Below are 26,526 nucleotides of genomic sequence, written 5' to 3' on the forward strand. Positions count from 1 at the left end.
GACTGTCAGTCACAGCTCTCTGCTCTGCCCCCTCCTCGTTCACTGGAGCACTGGGCTGTGGAGGGGGCAAGGGGTGCCTGGCTCAGCCTCTCAGCAGCTTGCTGAGAGGCTGAGCCGGGTGTAGGTCTAGGGATCTGGCAGATCCCCACTCCGTGGTTGTGATGACGTGAAGATTGGACCGACTTCTGTGACGTCAGCAAAGAGTGGACTTCAGCCCCCACTCTTCTTAAAACAGGTCACAGGCACACAGGTCACACACAGAATGAACTGCACTCCTGTGATCTATAGGAGAAGTACAGCCAAAGGAGCTGCGCAAACCAATCAATATACACTTATTGGGATTTTAGTTACCAAAAATATGTAGAAGAATACATACTGGCCTAAATTGACGAAGAAATTTTTTTTTTTTTTTTTTTTTGGATAGTATTATAGCAGAAAGTAAAAAATATTGTTGTTTTTTTTTTTCAAAGTTGCTTTTTTTGTTTATAGCGCAAAAAATAAAAAACGCAGAGGTGATCAAATACCACCAAAAGAAAAAGCTATTTGTGGGAAAAAAAAGGCATTGATTTTATTTTGATTCAAACTGGTTAGCAAAACTTTTGCTTTACTAGATCATTATGGTAAAGTAGTGTAGTTATTTATAATGTACCAGTCATAGAAGACAGCATAGAAATCTGGCTGGTGTTCCTTACATAAGGCACTCTTAAGTCCCATTTTTTTAGCCTATAACTGAAGATTGATCAGACAAGGGTGTGGGTAGTATCCTAAGTACTAATTTAGGAATTAGACTCTAGAAATCTGGGCTAGAGGTGGTGAACTACAGATTGATGCCATGCCTTGTCAGCCAACAGCCTTATCTTTCCTCAGGTCTCAGATTGCCCATACCTTCAGAGCATGAGTTGTATGGCAAATAATAATTTCATATATCAATGACCTAATTTTTCTCTTGCAGCTACTGAAGGATTTTCCAGATGAGTTACGTGCGGATATAGCAATGCACCTCAATAAGGACATCCTGCAACTCCCTGTGTTTGAGCCAGCCAGTCGTGGGTGCCTGCGGGCACTCTCCTTGCATATCAAGACTTCCTTCTGTGCTCCTGGAGAATACCTCCTGCGCCAAGGGGATGCTTTGCAAGCAAATTATTATGTGTGTTCTGGCTCCATGGAAGTTTTGAAGGACAATATGGTGTTGGCGATTCTGGGTAAGAACACATTCATAGCTTAAAGAAAAAACCTGTCATTATATAGCCAACATAATGATCCTAGGCTATAGCTGGTAGAAATAAACCTGTTGAAGAATAAACTCATTTAAAATTTTTGAGTCTTTCATGTAAAATTCAGGCAAATAATTAGGATTATACAGGAGGTATTGTAAACTGCTCGCCTAATTGGTTACTCTCATTGCCGCGTACACACGACCGGACTTTCCAGCAAAAAAAGGTCCGACAGTCTCCCCGACGGACTTTAGACGGAGTTACGACGGACTTCCGAACGAACGGACTAAGTCTGTTTGTTTTGAACGTGATGACGTACGACGGGACTAGAAAAGGAATTTCAATAGCCAGTAGCCAATAGCTTTCCTTGCATCGTATTTGGTCCGTCAGATCAGCATACAGACGAATGGTTTTCCCGATAGGAATTGAATCCGTCAGACAGATTTGAAACATGTTCTATTTCTAGGTCCATCTGATTTTTTTTATTGAAAACGATCAGATTAGCCCACACACGATCAGAATGTCCGATGGACTGATTCCATTGGACCTAGTCTGCCGAAAAGTCTGGTCGTGTTTACGCGGCATGATAAGCACTAGCAAACCCTACTAGAGATGTGCATGACAGAAAAATTTGTCTTTTTTCGGTTTCAGTTGTTAACCACTTCAGCTCCGGAAGATTTACTCTCTTTCATGACCAGGCCATTTTTTTGCGATACGGCACTGCGTTACTTTAACTGACAATTGTGCGGTTGTGCAAAGCTGTACACAAATAAAGTGTATGTCCTTTTTCCCCCACAAACAGCTTTCTTTTGGTGGTATTTGATCACCTCTTTTTTTTATATTTATATGATTTTTTTCGCGCTATGAACAATAAAAGACCGACAATTTTGAAAAAAATTAAAATATTTTTTACTTTCTGCTATAAAGCATATCCAATAAAAAAATTGAAAAAATCAGATCTGATTCCTTCATAAATTTAGGCCAATATGTATTCTGCTACATATTTTTGGTAAAAAAAAATCCCAATAAGTGTATATTGATTGGTTTGTGCAAAAGTTATAGCGTCTATAAATTATGTTGTATTCATTTTTATTTTTTACTAGCAATGGCGGTGATCAGCAACTTATAGCATGACTGTAATATTGCTGTGGACATTTAGACACTAACTGACACTTTTGTCACTTTTTGGGGACAAGCGGCACTAATACAGTGATCAGTGCTAATATATATGCACTGTCACTGTATCAATGACACTGGAGAGGGTTAAGGAAAGGGTTAACATCGGGCCAATAAAAGGGCTAATTTTGTGACTAGTCAGTATTTTACTAAATTGTGGGAGGCGCTTTTACTAGGGGAAGACATGGATCCATGTCCCTGCTTTGCAGAGACACAGGATCAATGCCTCCCCTTCTGTCAAAATAACGATCTGCCTTGTTTGCATAGGCAGACTGCCTTTCTGTGTGTCTGCAAAATGATCAGCGGGTGATAATGCGCAGCACGGAAGGCACTCCAGCTGATTTGCCGATCAGTGGAAGTGACGTCACCATAGCGCATGCGCACATCGTAGAAGGGTTTTTTCAAGGGGAGATACCATTTCAAGGGTACAATTTAAAGCTATGAAAAGAGCAGAGGGACACCGTAGATGTCAGATTGTGCCTTGCTGTAAACTTGCAGCACAACAGAGAGGCACGATATGACAAATAGGGTGTCCCGCCACTGTTTACAACTGTTAAATTGCGCCCGAGAAATTGTATCTCCCGTTGAAAAAAGGCTCCTACGATGTGTGCATGTGCTATGGTGACGTCGCTCCAGCTGATCAGGAAAGCAGCTGGAGTGCCGTTCCGTTCTGCACATGTGTGGGCATTTTTCGGTGGAGGGCACATATCAACAGAACCCTGGATCAGACACACACATTATATATATATATATATATATATATATATATATATATACACACACACACACACATACACACACACACACACACACACAGCCATTAATGTCTAAACTGCTGACAACAAAAGTGAGTACACTCGTAAGGGAAAATGTCCAAATTGGGCCCAATTAGCCATTTTCCCTCCCCGGTGTCATGTGACTCGCTAGTGTTACAAGGTCTCGGGTGTGAATGGGGAACAGGTGCGTTAAATTTGGTGTTATTGCTCTCACTCTCATACTGGTCACTGGAAGTTCAACATGGCACCTCAAAGAACTCTCTGAGGATTTGAAAAAAATAATTGTTGCTCTACATAAAGATGGCTTAGGCTGTAAGAAGATTGCCAAGACTCTGAAACCGGGCTTCAGCATGCTGGCCAAGACCATACAGTGGTTTAATAGGACAGGTTCCACTCAGAATAGGCCTCGCCATGGTCAACCAAAGAAGTTGAGTGCACATGCTCAGCGTCATATCCAGAGGTTGTCTTTGGGAAATAGACATATGAGTGCTACCAGCATTGCTGCAAAGGTTGAAGGGGTGGGGGGTCAGCCTGTCAGTGCTCAGACCATATGCTGCACAATGCATCAAATTGGTCTGCATGGCTGTCTTCCCAGAAGGAAGCTTCTTCTAAAGATGATGCACAAGAAAGACCGCAAACAGTTTGCTGAAGACAAGTAGATTAAGGACATGGATAACTGGCACCATGTGCTGTGGTCTGATGAGACCAAGATAAACTTATTTGGTTCAGATGGTGTAAAGCGTGTGTGGCAGCAACCAGGTAACGAGTACAAACACAAGTGTCTACATTTTATTGTCTACATTCAAGCCTTGGCGGTGTCAGTATCATGGTCTGGGGCTGCATGAACTGGGGAGCTACAGTTCATTGAGGGAACCACGAATGTCAACATGTACTGTGACATACGGAAGCAGAGCATTGTCCCCTCCTTTCAGAGACTGGGCCTCAGGGCAGTATTCCAACATGATAGCAACACCAAGCACACCTCCAAGATGACCACTGCCTTGCTAAAGAAGCTGAAGGTAAAGTTGAAAAGTATGTCTCCACACCTAAACCCTATTGAGCATCTGTGGAACATCCTTAAATGGAAGGTGGAGGAGCGCAAGGTCTCTAACATCCACCTGCTCCGTGATGTCATCATGGAGGAGTGGAACAGGACTCCAGTGGCAACCTGTGAAGCTCAGATGAACTCCATGCCCAAGAGGGTTAAGGCAGTGCTGGAAAATAATGGTGGTCACACAAAATATTGACATTTTGTGCCCAACTTGGACATTTTCACTTAGGGGTGTACTCACTTTTGTTGCCAGCGGTATAGACATTAATAGCTGTGTGTTAAGTTATTTTTTGGGGGCAGCAAATGTACACCGTTATACAAGCTGTACACTCACTACTTTAGATTGTAGCAAAGTGTCATTTCTTCAGTGTTGTCACATGAAAAGATATAATAACATTTTTATAAAAATGTGAGGGGTGTACTCACAATAGGGCAGACAAATGGCTAAGATATTCATTTTGTTTGGTCATATTCATTATATTATTATGATTCATTTTCATAATTCTCTTTATATATACGGATTTGTTTTGTATATACGTTGTTCCGAATTGATTCGTATGTTCAGAAGATTGGCTATATTCATTTTAATGTGTTATTTCGGGAAATTACTTATGCACTCTGGGTTGGATAGAGGTGGATCCAACACAATCTCCGAATTATAACATAACGAATGGAAAAAATGAATTTCAGATTCATCTGTTATGTTATGATTTGATCATTCTGATGGATCCACCTCCATCCAAACCAAACACAGTAAGTAGGAATCATCATCTTATTTCACTTTTATACCTTACTGTATTCAATATAGTAAAGTGGTTGTAAAGGCACAATGTTTTTTTCCTTTGTGCATTCTATGCATGAAGGTAAAAAACCTTCTGTGTGCAGCAGCCACCCCAGCCAGTAATATTTACCTAAGCCTCATCTCAATATGTTGGCCAATTTATGTAGGATATTATTTTATTATATGTGTACACATACAGTACAATACAGTACAGTACTTAGGTATGTGAGGTATGGCCTGGTAATCTAATTACGCAATTCAAAGGGGACTTGTTGATCAAAGGAGATACTGACCAAACAATATTTACTCCACATATCAAAGGGGACAGATAGTGACTCTGTGCTATGTTAATGCTAATATGCAAGAATGCAAATTAGGGCAGTTTATGACTGCAGCTGTTTATGGCTGGGTGTCATTATCTGTCACTCTGAAAGACAGAAGCAGATCAAAGGCCTAATGGAAACAGCCAATTGAATTGCTCAGCCCTTCGGTGTATAAGGTGTATAAGCTAGCAATCTGTTTTTTCATTAATTCTCCATGAAGGTGACAGAAGGAACTGGGTTCTCTGATGGTGCCTGTCACCAATTTTATATATACTCTGTTGGATTTTTGTCATCTGTTGAAAGTATCTTATGGACTTTGTTCTGTCTGAAGTTTCAATAAATGCATCTCTCTGGAAGAATCGGGTTGCTGTGGGAAATTACTCACATTATAATAATAACCAAATAATAATCATCTTCCCACACTACTACATCACTACATCCAGGAGAGCCTTGCCTCTCTGGGGAGCTCACATCTCCTGGTTGGCTTTGGCTCCTGCTGTCAATCACAGTCAGCGAGCCAATCATGAGACAGAGGGGTTGGGGTCGAGCCGTGGCTCTGGGTGTGAATGAACACACAGAGAACATAGCTCAAGTGCCCCCATAGCGAGCTGTTTGCTGCGGGGGGACCGGCAGGAGGGAAGGGCCAGGAGTGCCAACGTAGGACCTGAGAAGAGGAGGATCTAGGCTGCTCTTTGCAAACCATTACACAGAGCAGGTAAGTATAACATATTTGTCATTTTTTGAAAAAAAAAAACTAGACTTTAATATCGCTTTAAGTTTATATATATAGTTATAGTTGCAATATTTTTCCATTTTTATAGTAATGAACATAAAACAAACATAAAAACAAAATGGATCTGAATCAATTTCAATCATTCATTATGTCCTTACTTTATTTTGCATGTTTCAGACATTAAAGGGGTTGTAAACCTTTGTGTTTTTTCACCTTAATGCATTTAGGTGAAAAAACACCTGGCAGTGACTGGCCCCACAGCCCCCCTGTTTACAACAGAATACAACTTCAGAAGTGATGTAATGTGTTGTATTGTATTTGTATTGCACTCTTTCATCCTCCTGGAACAAGAGTGCTGCACTGTAGTCATCTTTGCGCTATGGCCCGGTAATAAAGTGGTTATTGTCTCCCGTAGTGTGGTCTAGTTGTGAAAATGTCCCACATGTGTGCCAAAATCATCTTCCTTATGTGTCATCTTTGTTTGTAACTCCTGTACTGTTTTGCCAACATAAGATCTATTACTACATTTTTTCATTGGATTAGGTACACAACATTACTGTTGATGATCCTGTGATATTGAAAGTCCCTTTTAAGTGTGTGTGACACTTTTTGAATAGAATATTTTGGTTGCAGTTTTTTATTATTGCAAGGTTTGGTTCCTTTATCTGTGACTTCATAATCAGGATGAAGTTTCCTTTTGATTAGTAGACTTGTGTACAACAGAAAATTGTATTTAATTACATTTTCTTTTCATTCGTAAAATACATAGTTGCGTTCTGTTATATTCATTATGTTACATTAATTTGTTTTTGGATAATTCGTTATTTCTGTAGAGTGTATATTCGTTATACAGAATCGATTTGTTTTGTATGTATAGCAATTTGATTTGATATTTTTGTATGTATATATATATATATATATATATATATATATATATATATATATATTTGTGATAACGATTCGTAGTTTTGGAAAGTCGTTTGTTTATTGAATCCATTAGCACACACAATGACAATATCTCTCCAACCTCAAATCCAACCTCCAGCACAAAATGAATCAGCTGATTTACTCTGAGTTGACCTTTGGTTTCATTAGACCTTTAACGAATGAACGAATCATGTCAAATTCACTCGTTATTGTTGCTTTTCTTTCTTATTAGTTGAAATTCATTATTTTTTTCTTAGGACATTTGGATGCATCCAAATGTCCGAAAGCTGTAAAATTCGGCCGAATTTGGATTGTGAATCTTTGATTATCTTTCTTATCTATCTAGTGCATGGTTGTATCATTTCATTTCGTTCCAAATCAAAATTTGGACAAATTTTCTGTTATTCCGAGATTCGGAAGTATCCCCATTTCCAAATTACAATAGTAATGAAACAAGATTGAATCAAATTGAATTTGAAAAGCAAGAATAGAATAAAATAAAATAAAATGGAAAATAAAGGAATAGAATACAACAGAATTGGAGTAAAACAGAATTGAATAGAAAATAAAGGAATAATATTAAATATAATAGAAAATAATGGAATATAATAGAAAATAGAACATAGGAGTAAAACAGAACAGAATAGAATAGAAACATATAGATTAAAATAGAATAGAAAATAAAAGAATATAAAAAAGAGAGTAAAACACAATAGAATACAAAACTGAAAGAATAGAATCAATTAGAATAGTATAGAAAATAATAAAATAGAATAGAACAGAAAATAAAAGAATATAAAAGAATACAATAGAAAAATTCACATTTTGAAGAGAATACATTTGAATTCAAATGCCAATTCGAGATTGATTAGAATTTTTCAAATTCAGTTGAATTTCAATTTGACCAAATTTGGAAAATTGGAGTTTATTCTAATAAAAATTCAAATTTCGGAAGATGGTTATATTCGTTCTAGTTTATTCTATTCTACTCTCTTATTTTTTCTGCTATATTCTTTTCTAATTTATTATTTTCTATTATTTTCTATTCTAATCAAATCTATTCAAATTCATTCTATTTGAAATGTAAGTTTTGTAGAACGGTTATAATCTTTGTAATTTATTTTATTTTATTCTATTCAATTTTTTTTTCTATTCCATTGTTTTCTATTCTCTTATTTGCTATTCTTTCATTTTCTATTCTATTCTTTTCTAATCTATTCAAATTTGTTTGAATTCATCAAATTTCAATTAGACTGAATTAGAAAAATTTTCATCAAAGTCGAAAACAAATAAACTAAACAAAACCAAAAAACATATTAAACTAAAAAAAATTATTTAATCACTTACCGACCAGCCGCCATCATACTGCGGGAGGTCGGCACTATCCCGCGAACCGTTGTAGCTGTACATCGGTCCCTTTAAGAGGAATAGTAGGCTTGCATGCGCCCGCTGCACTGTGGGGGAGCCAATGAACGCGGACCACGCACAATTTCGGGCACGAGAGCCAGAACAGGGACGTGTGTGTGTAAACACACAGATTCCTGTTCTGTGCGGTGAGACAGATCATGATTTCCTACTAGCTAGGAACAACGATCTGTCATTTCCTCCAGTCACTCCCATCCTCCCATCCCCCTACAGTTAGGACACACACTAGGGAACACAGTTAACCCCTTGATTGCCCCCCAGTGTTAACCCCTTCCCTGCAGGTGACATTTACACAGTAATCCGTGCATTTATATAGCACTGATCACTGTATAATTGTCAATGGTCCCAAAAATGTGCCAAAAGTGTCTGATCTGTCCACCATAATGTCGCAGTCCTGATAAAAATCACTGATCACAGCCATTACTAGTAAAAAAAATAATAATAATAAAAATGCCATAAATCTTTCCCCTATTTTGTAGACACTATAACTTTTTCGCAAACCAATCAATAGAATACATATTGGCCTAAACTAAGGAAAAAATTTGCTTTTTTTAAAAAAAAATGGGGATATTTATTATAGCAAAAGTACAAAATATTGTGTTTTTTTTTTCAAAATTGTTTCTCTTTTTTTTGTTTCTAGCGCAAAAAAATTAAAACTGCAGAGATGCTCAAATACCACCAAAAGAAAGCTCTATTTGTGGGGAAAAAAGGACATCAATTTTGTTTGGGTACAGCGTCGCAAGACCGCACAATTGTCAGTTAAAGCAGTGCCAAAAATGGCTTGGTCATTGAGCAGCCAAATCTTCCGGGGGCTGAAGTGGTTAACCACCTCGCGCCCGCCCTATAGCCGAATGACGGCTGTAGAGCAGGCGCGTTCGTCCGCTAGGCCGTCCCTGGACGTCCTATTGTTTACTTCCGCAATGCGTGCCACCGCGGGCGCACATCACGGAAGTTCTGTGTTCGTCGTGTCCCCCGGGGACAGGCAAACACAGATCGCTGTAAACGGCCAATCACAGCGGCCGTTTACAGCGTGATCGGCGTGTCCAATGGGAGATGATCTCATATGTAAACATATGAGATCATCTCTCAGCGCCGCTCTCCCTCCTCACACAGAGTGTGAGAGGGGAGAGATGAACGGCTGCAGCGGCAGCCGTTCTGCTTCGCTTTGAAAAAAAAAAAAAAAGTGCCATCCTCCCCCAGCAGTGCCATCCATCCTCCCCCAGCAGTGCCATCCATCCTCCCCCAGCAGTGCCATCCTGCCCCAGTGCCATCCGCCCCAGTGCCATCCGCCCCAGTGCCATCCACCCCAGTGCCATCCACCCCAGTGCTACCTGCCCCCAGTGCCATCCACCCCAGTGCTACCTGCCCCCAGTGCCATCCACTCCAGTGCTACCTGCCCCCAGTGCCACCTGCCCCCAGTGCCACCTGTTGTCAGTGCCATTTGTCACCAGTGCCATCTGTCATCAGTGCCACGTATAAGTGCCATCTGTCATCAGTGCCACGTGTCATCAGTGCCACGTGTCATCAGTGTCACATAGTGCCATCTGTCATCAGTGCCACGTATTAGTGCCATCTGTCATCAGTGCCACGTATCAGTGCCATTTGTCATCAGTGCCACCTGTCAGTGTCACGTGCCATCTGTTGTCAGTGTCACGTGTCATCAATGCCACTTATCAGTGCCATCTGTCATTAGTGTCACGCGTCATCGGTGCCATGTATTAGTGCCATCTGTCATCGGTGGCACGTATTAGTGCCACGTATTAGTGCCATCTGTCATCAGTGCCACGTATTAGTGCCGCGTGTCTTCAGTGCCACGTATTAGTGCCACGTGTCATTAGTGCCACGTATAAGTGCCACGTGTCATCAGTGCCACATATTAGTGCCATCTGTCATCAGTGCCACATATTAGTGCCATCTGTCATCAGTGCCACGTGTCATCAGTGCCATGTATAAGTGTCATCATTGCCACGTATCAGTGCCATCTGTCATCAGTGTCACGTGTCATTGTCCTGGTGCTTCAAAAGTGTAATAAATAGTCAACAAGTTCGATGTGTAATTTATGTTCCTAGAACACATGATGGCGCTACCTGCATGTTGGGCCTCTCTATGTGACCAGGCTGTGAAAAAGTCCCACACATGTGGTATTGTAATACTCAGGAGGAGTGGCAGAATTTTTTGGGGGGTGTCATTTGTGGTATACACATGCCATGTGAGAGAAATAACCTATTACAATGACAATTTTGTGGAGAAAAAAAAAATGAAAAATCTTAATTTTGCAAAGAATTGTGGGAAAAATATGACAACATCAAAAAGCTCACTATGCCTCTTACTAAATACCTTGGAATGTCTACTTTCCAAAAAGGGGTCATTTGGGGGGTATTTGTACTTTCCTGACTTGTTCGGGTCACAAGAAGTGAGATAGGCCACCAGTACATCAGATGTGATCAATTTTGTGCGATTCGCACCACAGCTTGTAGACTCTCTAACTTTCACAAAGACCAAATAATATCCACTAATTTGGGTTATTTTTACCAAAGATATGTAGCAGTGTAAATTGTGGCCAAAATTTATGAAGAAAAATTAATAATTTGCATAATTCTGTCACAGAAACAAAGAAATATGCGTTTTTTTTCAAAATTTTCGGTCTTTTTTCATTTATAGCGCAAAAAATAAAATTTGTGGGAAAAAAAGGACAAAAAATGAATTTGGGTACAGTGTTGCATGACTGAGTAATTGTCATTCAAAGTGTAAGAGCACCGAAAGCTGAAAATTGGTCTGGGCAGAAGGGTGTTTAAGTGCCCAGTAAGCAACGAATTGAAACAAAACACATTTTTTGGTTCTGCACATGTCTAGTTACTATAGGTACATGATTATTTTTATTTTTTTTATGCGTAGAGTCCCTTTCAATCACACTTTGGCCCATAACTTCCCACCACTCATGACTATAAGTGCAGCTGCTCCATAATATTCATTGGTAACAATTTATTCCTTTATGTGCTTTACTTTGTTTTCATTTTGCTTCATTCTTTTACTTGCAGTCACATGCCCCCTGTATGCTTGTTCTTTCCTTTTATTTTATTTAAGCCCTTGTACACACGGTCGGACATTCCGACAACAAAATCCATCGGATTTTGTCCGACGGATTTTGTCCAAAAATTGTGTTGCATACACACGGTCGGACAAAGTTGTTGGAAAATCCGATCGTTCGTAACGTGATGACGTTATTTCGTTATGACGGGACTACGTTCTGGCTAGTAGCCAATAGCTTTGGTCTAGGAATTTGATCTGAGCATGCGTGGCACTTTGTCCGATTGGAATTCTCTACAAACGATCGGAAAAAGTCCGATCGGACCATGTTGTCGGAAAATTTTATAGCCCTGCTCTAAAACTTTGTCGGTTGGATATTCCGACGGAAACAGTCCGATGGAGCCCACACACGGTTGGATTATCCGACAACATGGTCCGATCACACATTTTCCGTCGGAATGTCTGACCGTGTGTACAAGGGCTAAGCCTTTCCTATTTCTTTTCTGTGCATCACATGTTTACCTTTTCTTTCTCCCCAGCTACATTTCCTAAATTACATTGTACATTGTATTTATAATACCTCTTGTGGGAACCACCTTTAAACAGGATTAAGGACACAGTCACCCACTTAAATCTTCTCTTGTCCACTTGTACATCTTCTCTTTTCCACTTGCACATTTGCAGCACTGCTACTCAAGCCTTAATCCTTTATGCATGCACCTAGCATCTCCCTGCTGCCCTGGCTCCAGTGGCGGATGGTGCTCAACATTTTTGGGGGGGGGGGCGCAAACAAACTGAAAAATACTGAACCCCCCATAAATTGCAGCCTCACTGTGTCTATCAAATGCAGCCATTGTGGGGGGCGTGGCTTGTGGCTGATGGAGTAAGCAGCATGGTGTGAGAGCTCCGCGCCAAAAATCCAGGCAATTATCCTGATCCAGACACCCCGTTGTACCCAATCCGCTCCTAAAACGTACCGGATCCAGCGGTGCTATTTTCGCTGGGATCCGGCACACAGAAATGTCCCACAAAGGAGGTAAAGACTCTCTGCTGGCAGCAGAGCATGGAGGGCAAGATGGCGCCTGATTGCAGCGCTCTGCTAAAGAAGCAGCCATGAGGAGGTTTGGCGGCCCTCTGAGGAAAGGTACCCCTTCCAGACCACCTTCCCCTTCTTTGAGGCCTGTGGAGCAAGACACCAACCCTGAAGCACAGGAACGTGCCTGGCCGGAGGACACTGCAAACACCTCCACATGGGACACAGTGAGTACACTAGGACCTGATAATAGTGCTAAAGCTATGCCAGACCAGGAGTCCCCTGCTCCTAAACCAACTCCGAGGGATATCTTTTCAGCAGTTAACTCCTGCAACATGTCTATTACTACCCTAACTACTGAAATTAAAGGGGTTAAACTGGAGCTGAATCTAGCCAGACAGGACATGCAGAAGTTGCGGCACCACTGCCCTGGAAGATAGAGTAAACAATGTGGAGTATGATGTTATACCACTGCAGAGAGTAGTACGCCATATGCAATCACTCATTACAGGTCATTCAGCCCGTTTAGAGGACAGAGAGAAAGAACCCTGTGGCATTTATAGAGAACTGGCTGATCTGTCAAGGACGCCTTCTCCCCCATGTTTGTGGTGGAGAGGGCTCACAGAGTCCCACCCAGGCCACCTAAACCTGGGGAAACACCCAGGCCGTTCTTTTCTAAGATGCTGAACTACAAGGACCGGATGCCACCTTGTCTCAGGCCAGAACCATGAAAATTGATAATACCCGCATATCATTCTTCCCAGATTTCTCTGCGGAGCTAAAATGCAGGAGGGCTAAGTTTACCGAAGTAAAAAAGCTCCTCCGAAACTATGATGTCGCATATGCTATGCTATACCCAGCCAAGCATAGAATCGCAGCAAACGGTGAAACACAATTCATTGATAATCCTGCAAACGCATCTCACTGGCTGGATAGAACAGAAAACATACCCTTAAGAAGGCTACAGCATCTATGGACTGGTTGTTTTCTACCTATTATTATTGTTCCTTCTGGCCGCGCTCCTCCTGGGTGCAGAACCAAGGAAACCTTTACATTCCCTATTTCTTCCTGTAAGGCGGAGAGATAGATGTACCTTTGTTTGCACTATACTTCACTGATGACTTGGACTCACAAGTCCCTTTGAATCAGTTGAACTGAGATGTTGCCTCCTCCATAACAGTCCTGCATGGACATGCGCACTATAGTTGAGCTCATTAACTGTCACCAGAATGCTAAATCTTTTTTCTTTTTTTTTTTTCTTTTTTTTTTTTACTACCCTGGTCCTTTTTTTGGTTACTTCATGTTGCGGTTATACTCTCTAACCTGACCCCTGCCGGTTGCAGGGGATATGATTTTTTTTCTCTCTTGTCTGCTGGTAACTCCAATGGAGAAATATGGCTTAGGCGAACCCCACCCTATGCCTCCCTGAGTCTGAACTGGAAAAACAGATTACATGGTCACACTATATGGGGATGTGAAGAATCTCTTGACATGCCCATATACCTGTATAAGCTCCTGGCAGCCACATACCAACTTGTTAATAGATGTCTACTGAATGTGCTTTGGTGTCCTGGAACGTGGATGATGGATTGAAAAGGGTAGCCTTTTTTTCAATGGTAAAAGCTCAGAAGCCCTCTGTGGTGTGTAAATAAGAAACTCACCTACAGGCTACAGACACACTTAAGAGTCGTAGCTATCCCACTCAGTTTCACTCCACCCACACAGCCTACTCCAGGGGAGTCAGCACACTTATCTCACGAAATGTCTCTTTTCAGTTGCTGCATTCCCTAAATGATGACCAGGGAAGGTACATCTTCTTGTTATGTATATTAGCAGGTCTGACATGTATTATAGAGAGTCCCGGAGCAGAAAGAGAGAAAAGAATTAGCGCAGGGACGGCATGACAGGCGTGGACAGCACAGTCATGCTATTGGGAAAGAAAAATGTGTCCCCTTTAGGAAAAGGGGAGGCACTTGGGTTAGGAAGCTAGGAGGAAGGAGGGGGAGTGGCATCAGCAGTGAGCAACGGTGGAGAAGATTCCCACCCACCCTCCCGAGTATGGTTCATTATAGTAGGGGCGGTAAGGAAAGCCTGTGGCAGTGGTTGGGTCTTTGGAGGAGGAGAATATGGATGTTATATGCATATATAACATGGTTGGTACCCATCTGTGGTATGGGGTTAACATGGTTGGTACCCATCTGTGGTATGGGGTTAACATGGTTGGTACCCATCTGTGGTATGGGGTTAACATGGTTGGTACCCATCTGTGGATGGGGTTAACATGGTTGGTACCCATATGTGGTATGGGATTAACATGGTTGGTACCCATCTTGTAGTATGGGGTTAACATGGTTGGTACCCATCTGTGGTATGGGGTTAACATGGTTGGTACCCATTTTTGGTATGGGATTAACATGGTGGTACCCATCTGTGGATTGGGTTATCAGGTACCTTCCGGTTAATGAGGGGTTAACCTGGAAGGGGTAAAAGGTAGGTCACTGCGAAAGTTGAGTACCGTCTCCGGGTCAGGGGGGCTTGCGACTGGAGGCCTAAAGTTAAAAGAAGTTTGTCGCAGTGACCAGTGATGTGTGTTACCCTCGAATACCCCAAGAGGACATAAGTTGGGTTAAGATTTATTTAAAAATTTTATTTGTTTAAGTTTAAAGTAATTGTTAATAAAAGGCCGTCAAGGCCATTTACTCCAAAAATCTTGTCATGTCATTTGTGAGGGGGTTTGGAGGGTTTGGATATTATGTGTAACGGGTGGCTTAACCGACTGTGGATTAGGTCCTTCACATGTCATGCTAATGTATACGTCCCTCCACCCTTCTCCTTTTGATAGCCTGAAATGTTTGGCACAATTTATAGCACTCCACCCTAAAAGCCCTGTTTGAGTGTTGGGTGACTACAACAACATATTGGATAAAGAAATGGACAAATTTAAATCTGGAGCTAGCGGCAGTCCCACACCAGGGGGCCCTACCCCCTTTACTAGATCCTTGTAGAAATTGGCCTACGGAATGTGTGGAGGGACCTGAATCCCACGGTTTAATGTTATTCCTGCTACTCGGTATCGTATAAATGCTTATCACAAATTGATCTTTGGCTGGGAAATGGCCTGGCACACTCACTCACTACTTCTGTGGTGTATGCGCCACTTAACATTTCAGATCACTCTCCCCTATGTGTTAAGGTCATTACTGCCCCCAGTCCCAGGTGCAGGCTTTGGAAGGTAAATCCTTTTTGATTCACAATTTTCCCAGAATCTTACCCATCTCCCAAAGCCTTGAATGAGTTTCTGGGTTTTAACCAAGGCTCGGCAGGGTCTGCAGTGATTTGGGACGCTATGAAGTCCCACTTAAGGGGTTTAATTATTACACAGATTACCTCCATCAAAACTAAAACGAAACAATGGGAGAACCCAGTGATGAGTGAGGCTACCAAGGCTGAGGAAAGTTATATCTCTGCCCCTAGTTCTGATTCAGAACGTTAATGGCAGGAGGCACAGGCCCTGTACCAGCAGGTTTCCATTACTGCTGCGGAAAATAAACGTTTCTTTCTTCAGCAAAAATACTTTAACGAAGTGGAAAATACAGGTCATTTACTTGCCATCATAGCTAGGGCCCAACAGGATACTACACACATTGATTCTATCCAGAACGCAGCAGGTGAGACGGTTACTGATCAGACTCTTATCGCTGATGTATTCTCTGATTTTTTAAAGATTTGTACACATCTAAGGTGCACCCCACAAAAGAGGAGCTGGACCAATTTTTTGACCAGTGCTCTATCCCCCAGTTATCACAACAGGGCCTTGCTGCCCTCAAATAACCATTAACTTTAGAGGAAATTACTTTGGCGATGGCATAAATGGCGAACAATAAATCTGTCCACAGAAACATATGGTAAATATGGTGATATCCTTTTACCCATCCTACTAACAACCCTGAACGATGCCCTCCAAGTAGGCGGTCTCCCCGCCTCCATGAATGAGGCTATCATAGTAGTCATCCCAAAGCCTGGTAATCTGTTATAACCTGACTCATATAGACCTATTTCACTTCTTAATACAGATGTGAAATTACTAGCTAGGGTACTGGCCATTAGACTGTTGGGAGTTGTGGCAGACTTGGTCTATGCTGACCAGTCTGGTTTTATCCCCACCCGGTCTATGGCACTGAATATCCATAGATTATTTCTTAATATTTCTTAATTCTGGTTGACAACTCCAATAATAGAGCCGCCTTGTCCCTTGACGCTGCCAAAGCTTTTGACAGCGTGGAGTGGAATTATTTGTTGGTGGTGTTGTGTCAATTCAGACTAGGGGTCAAATTTATTTCCTGGGTGCAGTTGTTGTATGCTGCCCCCCACAGCAAGGGTGAGGATTAACAACACTCTTTCTGAGACATTTCCTTTGTTCCGAGACACACAGCAGGGGTACCCATTGTTGCCCCTGCTGTTTGCCCTTGCATTGGAGCCTCTTGCGGCTATAGTAAGAGCCTCCCCTAACATCATGGGCTTCTGGCGCGGACAAAATGAGGAAAAAATCTCATTGTACACAGATGATACACTGCTGTACTTGGGAGATACTGGGGAGTCTTTGAGGGCAGTTATGTCCCTCATCGATCAATTCGGGCAGCTCTCTGGCTTTGCCATTTACTGGCATAAATCAGTTCTCTTACCATATACAAGTTGTTACCTCCTTCAAATATTTGGGTATTGTGGTGTTTAAAGACCCGGGAGACTACATTACACTGAACCTAAAACCGATCTTGCTGAAATTTCAACAAAAACAAGCTAGTTGGAGTAGGCTACCACTATCAGTTACTGGACATGTAAATCTTATCAAGATGATCTGGGCACCACAACTATTGTACATTTTACTTAAGCACCAATCTGGATACCACAATATTGGTTCAGACAGATTGACTCGCAATTCAGGGCCCTTATTTGGAGAGGTGGAGTGGCACATATTAAGCTTGCCACTCTACAGATCCCAAAAGATCAAGGTGGCGTGGCTGTCCCGCATCCACAAATGTATTACTTTGCGGCCCAGTTACAGCACTTTATGGGGTGGGACCTGGCGACAGTCAGGGACCCCTCCAGGAGTCTTCTTGTTGGCATGAATGTAGCTTACACAGCCCTGTCTCACATGGAAATGGGATTCCCTAACACCCCCTTTAATTGTCCCGCAACCCAACTACTAATGAAAATATGGAAGGGAGTTGGGAGTACACTTGGAGTGACAGGATATATGTGTCAAACCCCCATCTGGTGCAATCGCCTCTACACAGACCCTGCTAAGGTTCCCAAACACCCAATTTTGGAGAGAGCAGGGATTAGATTTCTTTATCAAATTCTGAATGGCTCAATACTAAAGCCATACTCTCAATTGCTAGAGGAATTCCCTGTGCTCAGAGGCCACCACTTTCATGTTCAGCTACACTATGCTGTCAGATGCTGAGGTAGACACTCTAATTTGAAACTAGATGACTCAGCGTTCCTGGATTCTATATTCTCTGAACCTGAGAAGAAAGGGGTTATCTCAAGAATCTATACCCATTTATTATCACATATACAAGCCCCCGACCTTCTACCATGCAGGGAGCAGTGAGAGAGAGACGTCGGCCCTATTGATGGAGAACGACGGGAGCAGATTTTGGAGGAGGGACTGTTGGTATCAGTGTCCACAGCACAGAGACTATCCCGTACATTTAGCAGGCGCAGACCGCAATACGTATATATATGTTGCAGCTTTCAAGTGGTTTACCAGGGTTATGGCTGAAGCTATCAGCCATAACTCCCGTATTTTTTTTTTTTTTAGCAGGCAATTCTTTTTTTCATAAAAGTGATTCTAGTGGCTGATTAGCCTCTAGATCACTTTTAGAATCAGTAGGAGGAGTCATACTCGACCATATTGTCTCTGATAACCTCTATGATCACTTCCGGTCTAGGGTTGAAGTAAAAAAATTTTTTTTCTAAAGCAAAAGATTAAATTTTTTTTACATTCCTTGTAATAGGTTTAAAGGTAATCCAAAAAATTAAAGGGCAGTGTAAAATAAAAATAAATAAATAGGAAAAAAAAATGAATGCGCCCCTCCATCCCTCTGTTTTTGCGCACAGAAGCAAATGCATATGTAAACGGTATTCGCACCACACATGTGAGGTATTGCAGCAAACTTTACAGTGAGAGCAATAATTCTAGCACTAGACCACCTCTGTAACTCTAAACAGGTAACCTGTAAAATATTTTAAAGCATTTCTGGCGAGTTTTAGGTATCTTAGTTTGTTGCTATTCCACGAGCATGTGCAATTTTAGAGCATGACATGTTAGGTATCTATTTACTTGACGTAATATCATCTTTTATATTTTAACAAAAATCTGTTTATATATTGAGGTTTTTTTGCATTACAATTCATTAACGTATATTTTTTCTCAAAAAAATAACATTTGAAAAACCACTACTCAAATACTTTGTGGCTACAAAATTGCAATGATAACCATTTTATTCTCTAAGGCCTTTGCTAAAAAAAATGTTTGGGGGGTTCAAAATAATTTTCTAGCAAAAAATACAGATTTGTACTTGTAAACAAAGTGCCAGAAAAGGCCTGGATCTGAAGTGGTTATATAAGGCACCTTGTAGGCCCCATTTTCCAACCTACAGCTAAGAAGAAAACCCTGCAACTAAAACATATATACATTCCAACATAGCCACTTATGGATGATGTGCACATATATGTCTAGTAAATACCAAACAGACAGCTTACAAACCATCTGGTCTCTGGTGTCAGTCTGCACAAGGTTTACCAGTATTTTATAGAAAAAAATGTATGTGAATTATTTTTAACACCTACCTAATATTTAATATTTTGATACTAATTGTCTTACTTTCTAATGGTGCTGCTGAAAATTAGCTGCAATGCTTAGTTTAAAGTGTATATAAAGGCAAAACTTTTTTTAAACAGTTTTGGATAGATTGTGGGTCAGTACCCTTGTTGGGTTTATATTGCTGCCTATGGGGGTTATTTACTAAAGGCAAATCCACTTTGCACTGCAAGTGCACTTGGAAGTAACGTCACTGTAGATCCGAGGGGGACATGCAAGGGAAATAAAAAAACAGCATTTTAGCTTGCACATGATTGGATGATAAAATCAGCAGAGCTTCCACTCATTTCAGATCTACCCCTTAGATTTAGAGTGACTGCACGTTCAAGTGCACTTGCAGTGCAAAGTCGATTTGCCTTTTGTAAATAATCCCCTATGTCTCTGCAGGGAAGAATCACCCTTGCTATTGGTCCTGGTGACCATTGTTCCTGGTACAGGAAGTAATGAGAAATACAATATTTATAAGTTGTCACAGGAATAGAGGGGAAATATTCCAACGGCGAAACCAGTCCTGTTCACAAATGTATAAAAGGCAATAGCCCTTTGCATTGGAGAGATTTTCACTTACTTTCTGCTGTATTTCTGGGACAGGAAGTGGAGGAAAATTTCTGCCATGGGAAAAAAAAAACAATGGTCTTCTTAATCATTCCCTACTCTATCCTCAACTAAAAGAAAATTTTTGGTTTTGCATACATAAAATATATGTTTTATAATATCACAAGTCCCAGCCCAATGTATTGATCAGATTATATTTAAACACTGTTATCTCTGTGGATGGGGTTAACATGGTTGGTACCCATATGTGGTATGGGATTAACATGGTTGGTACCCATCTTGTAGTATGGGGTTAACATGGTTGGTACCCATCTGTGGTATGGGGTTAACATGGTTGGTACCCATTTTTGGTATGGGATTAACATGGTGGTACCCATCTGTGGATTGGGTTATCAGGTACCTTCCGGTTAATGAGGGGTTAACCTGGAAGGGGTAAAAGGTAGGTCACTGCGAAAGTTGAGTACCGTCTCCGGGTCAGGGGGGCTTGCGACTGGAGGCCTAAAGTTAAAAGAAGTTTGTCGCAGTGACCAGTGATGTGTGTTACCCTCGAATACCCCAAGAGGACATAAGTTGGGTTAAGATTTATTTAAAAATTTTATTTGTTTAAGTTTAAAGTAATTGTTAATAAAAGGCCGTCAAGGCCATTTACTCCAAAAATCTTGTCATGTCATTTGTGAGGGGGTTTGGAGGGTTTGGATATTATGTGTAACGGGTGGCTTAACCGACTGTGGATTAGGTCCTTCACATGTCATGCTAATGTATACGTCCCTCCACCCTTCTCCTTTTGATAGCCTGAAATGTTTGGCACAATTTATAGCACTCCACCCTAAAAGCCCTGTTTGAGTGTTGGGTGACTACAACAACATATTGGATAAAGAAATGGACAAATTTAAATCTGGAGCTAGCGGCAGTCCCACACCAGGGGGCCCTACCCCCTTTACTAGATCCTTGTAGAAATTGGCCTACGGAATGTGTGGAGGGACCTGAATCCCACGGTTTAATGTTATTCCTGCTACTCGGTATCGTATAAATGCTTATCACAAATTGATCTTTGGCTGGGAAATGGCCTGGCACACTCACTCACTACTTCTGTGGTGTATGCGCCACTTAACATTTCAGATCACTCTCCCCTATGTGTTAAGGTCATTACTGCCCCCAGTCCCAGGTGCAGGCTTTGGAAGGTAAATCCTTTTTGATTCACAATTTTCCCAGAATCTTACCCATCTCCCAAAGCCTTGAATGAGTTTCTGGGTTTTAACCAAGGCTCGGCAGGGTCTGCAGTGATTTGGGACGCTATGAAGTCCCACTTAAGGGGTTTAATTATTACACAGATTACCTCCATCAAAACTAAAACGAAACAATGGGAGAACCCAGTGATGAGTGAGGCTACCAAGGCTGAGGAAAGTTATATCTCTGCCCCTAGTTCTGATTCAGAACGTTAATGGCAGGAGGCACAGGCCCTGTACCAGCAGGTTTCCATTACTGCTGCGGAAAATAAACGTTTCTTTCTTCAGCAAAAATACTTTAACGAAGTGGAAAATACAGGTCATTTACTTGCCATCATAGCTAGGGCCCAACAGGATACTACACACATTGATTCTATCCAGAACGCAGCAGGTGAGACGGTTACTGATCAGACTCTTATCGCTGATGTATTCTCTGATTTTTTAAAGATTTGTACACATCTAAGGTGCACCCCACAAAAGAGGAGCTGGACCAATTTTTTGACCAGTGCTCTATCCCCCAGTTATCACAACAGGGCCTTGCTGCCCTCAAATAACCATTAACTTTAGAGGAAATTACTTTGGCGATGGCATAAATGGCGAACAATAAATCTGTCCACAGAAACATATGGTAAATATGGTGATATCCTTTTACCCATCCTACTAACAACCCTGAACGATGCCCTCCAAGTAGGCGGTCTCCCCGCCTCCATGAATGAGGCTATCATAGTAGTCATCCCAAAGCCTGGTAATCTGTTATAACCTGACTCATATAGACCTATTTCACTTCTTAATACAGATGTGAAATTACTAGCTAGGGTACTGGCCATTAGACTGTTGGGAGTTGTGGCAGACTTGGTCTATGCTGACCAGTCTGGTTTTATCCCCACCCGGTCTATGGCACTGAATATCCATAGATTATTTCTTAATATTTCTTAATTCTGGTTGACAACTCCAATAATAGAGCCGCCTTGTCCCTTGACGCTGCCAAAGCTTTTGACAGCGTGGAGTGGAATTATTTGTTGGTGGTGTTGTGTCAATTCAGACTAGGGGTCAAATTTATTTCCTGGGTGCAGTTGTTGTATGCTGCCCCCCACAGCAAGGGTGAGGATTAACAACACTCTTTCTGAGACATTTCCTTTGTTCCGAGACACACAGCAGGGGTACCCATTGTTGCCCCTGCTGTTTGCCCTTGCATTGGAGCCTCTTGCGGCTATAGTAAGAGCCTCCCCTAACATCATGGGCTTCTGGCGCGGACAAAATGAGGAAAAAATCTCATTGTACACAGATGATACACTGCTGTACTTGGGAGATACTGGGGAGTCTTTGAGGGCAGTTATGTCCCTCATCGATCAATTCGGGCAGCTCTCTGGCTTTGCCATTTACTGGCATAAATCAGTTCTCTTACCATATACAAGTTGTTACCTCCTTCAAATATTTGGGTATTGTGGTGTTTAAAGACCCGGGAGACTACATTACACTGAACCTAAAACCGATCTTGCTGAAATTTCAACAAAAACAAGCTAGTTGGAGTAGGCTACCACTATCAGTTACTGGACATGTAAATCTTATCAAGATGATCTGGGCACCACAACTATTGTACATTTTACTTAAGCACCAATCTGGATACCACAATATTGGTTCAGACAGATTGACTCGCAATTCAGGGCCCTTATTTGGAGAGGTGGAGTGGCACATATTAAGCTTGCCACTCTACAGATCCCAAAAGATCAAGGTGGCGTGGCTGTCCCGCATCCACAAATGTATTACTTTGCGGCCCAGTTACAGCACTTTATGGGGTGGGACCTGGCGACAGTCAGGGACCCCTCCAGGAGTCTTCTTGTTGGCATGAATGTAGCTTACACAGCCCTGTCTCACATGGAAATGGGATTCCCTAACACCCCCTTTAATTGTCCCGCAACCCAACTACTAATGAAAATATGGAAGGGAGTTGGGAGTACACTTGGAGTGACAGGATATATGTGTCAAACCCCCATCTGGTGCAATCGCCTCTACACAGACCCTGCTAAGGTTCCCAAACACCCAATTTTGGAGAGAGCAGGGATTAGATTTCTTTATCAAATTCTGAATGGCTCAATACTAAAGCCATACTCTCAATTGCTAGAGGAATTCCCTGTGCTCAGAGGCCACCACTTTCATGTTCAGCTACACTATGCTGTCAGATGCTGAGGTAGACACTCTAATTTGAAACTAGATGACTCAGCGTTCCTGGATTCTATATTCTCTGAACCTGAGAAGAAAGGGGTTATCTCAAGAATCTATACCCATTTATTATCACATATACAAGCCCCCGACCTTCTACCATGCAGGGAGCAGTGAGAGAGAGACGTCGGCCCTATTGATGGAGAACGACGGGAGCAGATTTTGGAGGAGGGACTGTTGGTATCAGTGTCCACAGCACAGAGACTATCCCGTACATTTAGCAGGCGCAGACCGCAATACGTATATATATGTTGCAGCTTTCAAGTGGTTTACCAGGGTTATGGCTGAAGCTATCAGCCATAACTCCCGTATTTTTTTTTTTTTTAGCAGGCAATTCTTTTTTTCATAAAAGTGATTCTAGTGGCTGATTAGCCTCTAGATCACTTTTAGAATCAGTAGGAGGAGTCATACTCGACCATATTGTCTCTGATAACCTCTATGATCACTTCCGGTCTAGGGTTGAAGTAAAAAAATTTTTTTTCTAAAGCAAAAGATTAAATTTTTTTTACATTCCTTGTAATAGGTTTAAAGGTAATCCAAAAAATTAAAGGGCAGTGTAAAATAAAAATAAATAAATAGGAAAAAAAAATGAATGCGCCCCTCCATCCCTCTGTTTTTGCGCACAGAAGCAAATGCATATGTAAACGGTATTCGCACCACACATGTGAGGTATTGCAGCAAACTTTACAGTGAGAGCAATAATTCTAGCACTAGACCACCTCTGTAACTCTAAACAGGTAACCTGTAAAATATTTTAAAGCATTTCTGGCGAGTTTTAGGTATCTTAGTTTGTTGCTATTCCACGAGCATGTGCAATTTTAGAGCATGACATGTTAGGTATCTATTTACTTGACGTAATATCATCTTTTATATTTTAACAAAAATCTGTTTATATATTGAGGTTTTTTTGCATTACAATTCATTAACGTATATTTTTTCTCAAAAAAATAACATTTGAAAAACCACTACTCAAATACTTTGTGGCTACAAAATTGCAATGATAACCATTTTATTCTCTAAGGCCTTTGCTAAAAAAAATGTTTGGGGGGTTCAAAATAATTTTCTAGCAAAAAATACAGATTTGTACTTGTAAACAAAGTGCCAGAAAAGGCCTGGATCTGAAGTGGTTATATAAGGCACCTTGTAGGCCCCATTTTCCAACCTACAGCTAAGAAGAAAACCCTGCAACTAAAACATATATACATTCCAACATAGCCACTTATGGATGATGTGCACATATATGTCTAGTAAATACCAAACAGACAGCTTACAAACCATCTGGTCTCTGGTGTCAGTCTGCACAAGGTTTACCAGTATTTTATAGAAAAAAATGTATGTGAATTATTTTTAACACCTACCTAATATTTAATATTTTGATACTAATTGTCTTACTTTCTAATGGTGCTGCTGAAAATTAGCTGCAATGCTTAGTTTAAAGTGTATATAAAGGCAAAACTTTTTTTAAACAGTTTTGGATAGATTGTGGGTCAGTACCCTTGTTGGGTTTATATTGCTGCCTATGGGGGTTATTTACTAAAGGCAAATCCACTTTGCACTGCAAGTGCACTTGGAAGTAACGTCACTGTAGATCCGAGGGGGACATGCAAGGGAAATAAAAAAACAGCATTTTAGCTTGCACATGATTGGATGATAAAATCAGCAGAGCTTCCACTCATTTCAGATCTACCCCTTAGATTTAGAGTGACTGCACGTTCAAGTGCACTTGCAGTGCAAAGTCGATTTGCCTTTTGTAAATAATCCCCTATGTCTCTGCAGGGAAGAATCACCCTTGCTATTGGTCCTGGTGACCATTGTTCCTGGTACAGGAAGTAATGAGAAATACAATATTTATAAGTTGTCACAGGAATAGAGGGGAAATATTCCAACGGCGAAACCAGTCCTGTTCACAAATGTATAAAAGGCAATAGCCCTTTGCATTGGAGAGATTTTCACTTACTTTCTGCTGTATTTCTGGGACAGGAAGTGGAGGAAAATTTCTGCCATGGGAAAAAAAAAACAATGGTCTTCTTAATCATTCCCTACTCTATCCTCAACTAAAAGAAAATTTTTGGTTTTGCATACATAAAATATATGTTTTATAATATCACAAGTCCCAGCCCAATGTATTGATCAGATTATATTTAAACACTGTTATGTATGTTTTTTTGAATGTTCTTTGGCGGCTCCAGGTAAAGGTGATCTTATTGGTGCTGACCTCACCAGCAAAGACCAGGTGATTAAAACAAATGCTGACGTGAAAGCGCTAACATATTGTGACCTGCAGTACCTTACTCTACGAGGGCTTCTGGAAGTACTGGAACTGTACCCTGAGTATTCCAACAAATTTATGGCAGACATCCACCATGACTTGACGTTTAATCTACGGGAAGGCAGTGAGACAGATGTAAGAGATTTGTGAAATGAGTGCTATTCCTGCTGTGTTGTATACTGTATATTAATCACATTTTACCTTCTATCACCAATTATAGGGCTGCTACAGGTTTTGTCGTTCACCGCGACTATCACAGGTAATACTCTTTATATAATTTAGCATTGCTTTTCTTGTGCAGCTTAGACTTATATTGTTCATGTTTGGTTTTAGTATGACACAATCTGTTTTGAATGCATGTGTACCATTCTTTGACCTTTTTTTGATTACAGCAATGTTAGTCATCAACATGGATGTATCTTGTAATTAGTGCAAAATAAGTGAATCACCCAAGGTTCAGTTGTTTGTTCAGGCATTAGTCATGGTTATGGATTATATTTCTAGACTTAAATAAAGTAATTTTTTAGTGCTCAGAAAAGCTATAAAAAATGGTAGATTATTGGTGGTTTGAAAAGTATCCAGCAGCGACGGCTGGTGCTCTAGCCAGGGTGGGGGCAGCAAGCAGTTCAAGGGTGCAGTAGAGTTCAAGGGTGCACTGTGCACAGAGTGCAGAATTCAGGGATTCACAGAGTGCAGAATTCAGGGATTCACAGAGTGCAGAATTCAGGGATTCACAGAGTGCAGCGTTCAGGGGTGCACTGTGCACAGAGTTCAGGGGTGCACAGAGTGCAGAGTTCAGGGGGAACACTATGCAGAGATTGTAGACTTCAGGGGGAACACTATGCAGAGATTGTAGACTTCAGGGGGAACACTATGCAGAGATTGTAGACTTCAGGGGTACACT

The 26,526-nt window shown here is 41.3% G+C and overlaps 1 protein-coding gene across 1 annotated transcript in view; it reads left to right on the forward strand.

Moving 5' to 3' along the window:
• KCNH4 (potassium voltage-gated channel subfamily H member 4) overlaps window positions 1-26,526 on the forward strand; it is a 591,120-nt gene that overhangs the window by 376,873 nt on the left and 187,721 nt on the right. Inside the window, exons 10-12 of the mRNA XM_077459579.1 lie at window positions 953-1,202; window positions 25,543-25,757; window positions 25,843-25,881. Coding sequence (XP_077315705.1) covers window positions 953-1,202; window positions 25,543-25,757; window positions 25,843-25,881 — 504 coding nt within the window. The remainder of the gene's footprint in view (window positions 1-952; window positions 1,203-25,542; window positions 25,758-25,842; window positions 25,882-26,526) is intronic.

The sequence above is a fragment of the Lithobates pipiens genome, unplaced genomic scaffold, assembly GCF_037356315.1.
Source record: "Lithobates pipiens isolate NorthernLeopardFrog02 unplaced genomic scaffold, aLitPip1_a1.2 Scaffold_28, whole genome shotgun sequence".
In the NCBI taxonomy this organism is placed as follows: Eukaryota; Metazoa; Chordata; class Amphibia; order Anura; family Ranidae; genus Lithobates; species Lithobates pipiens.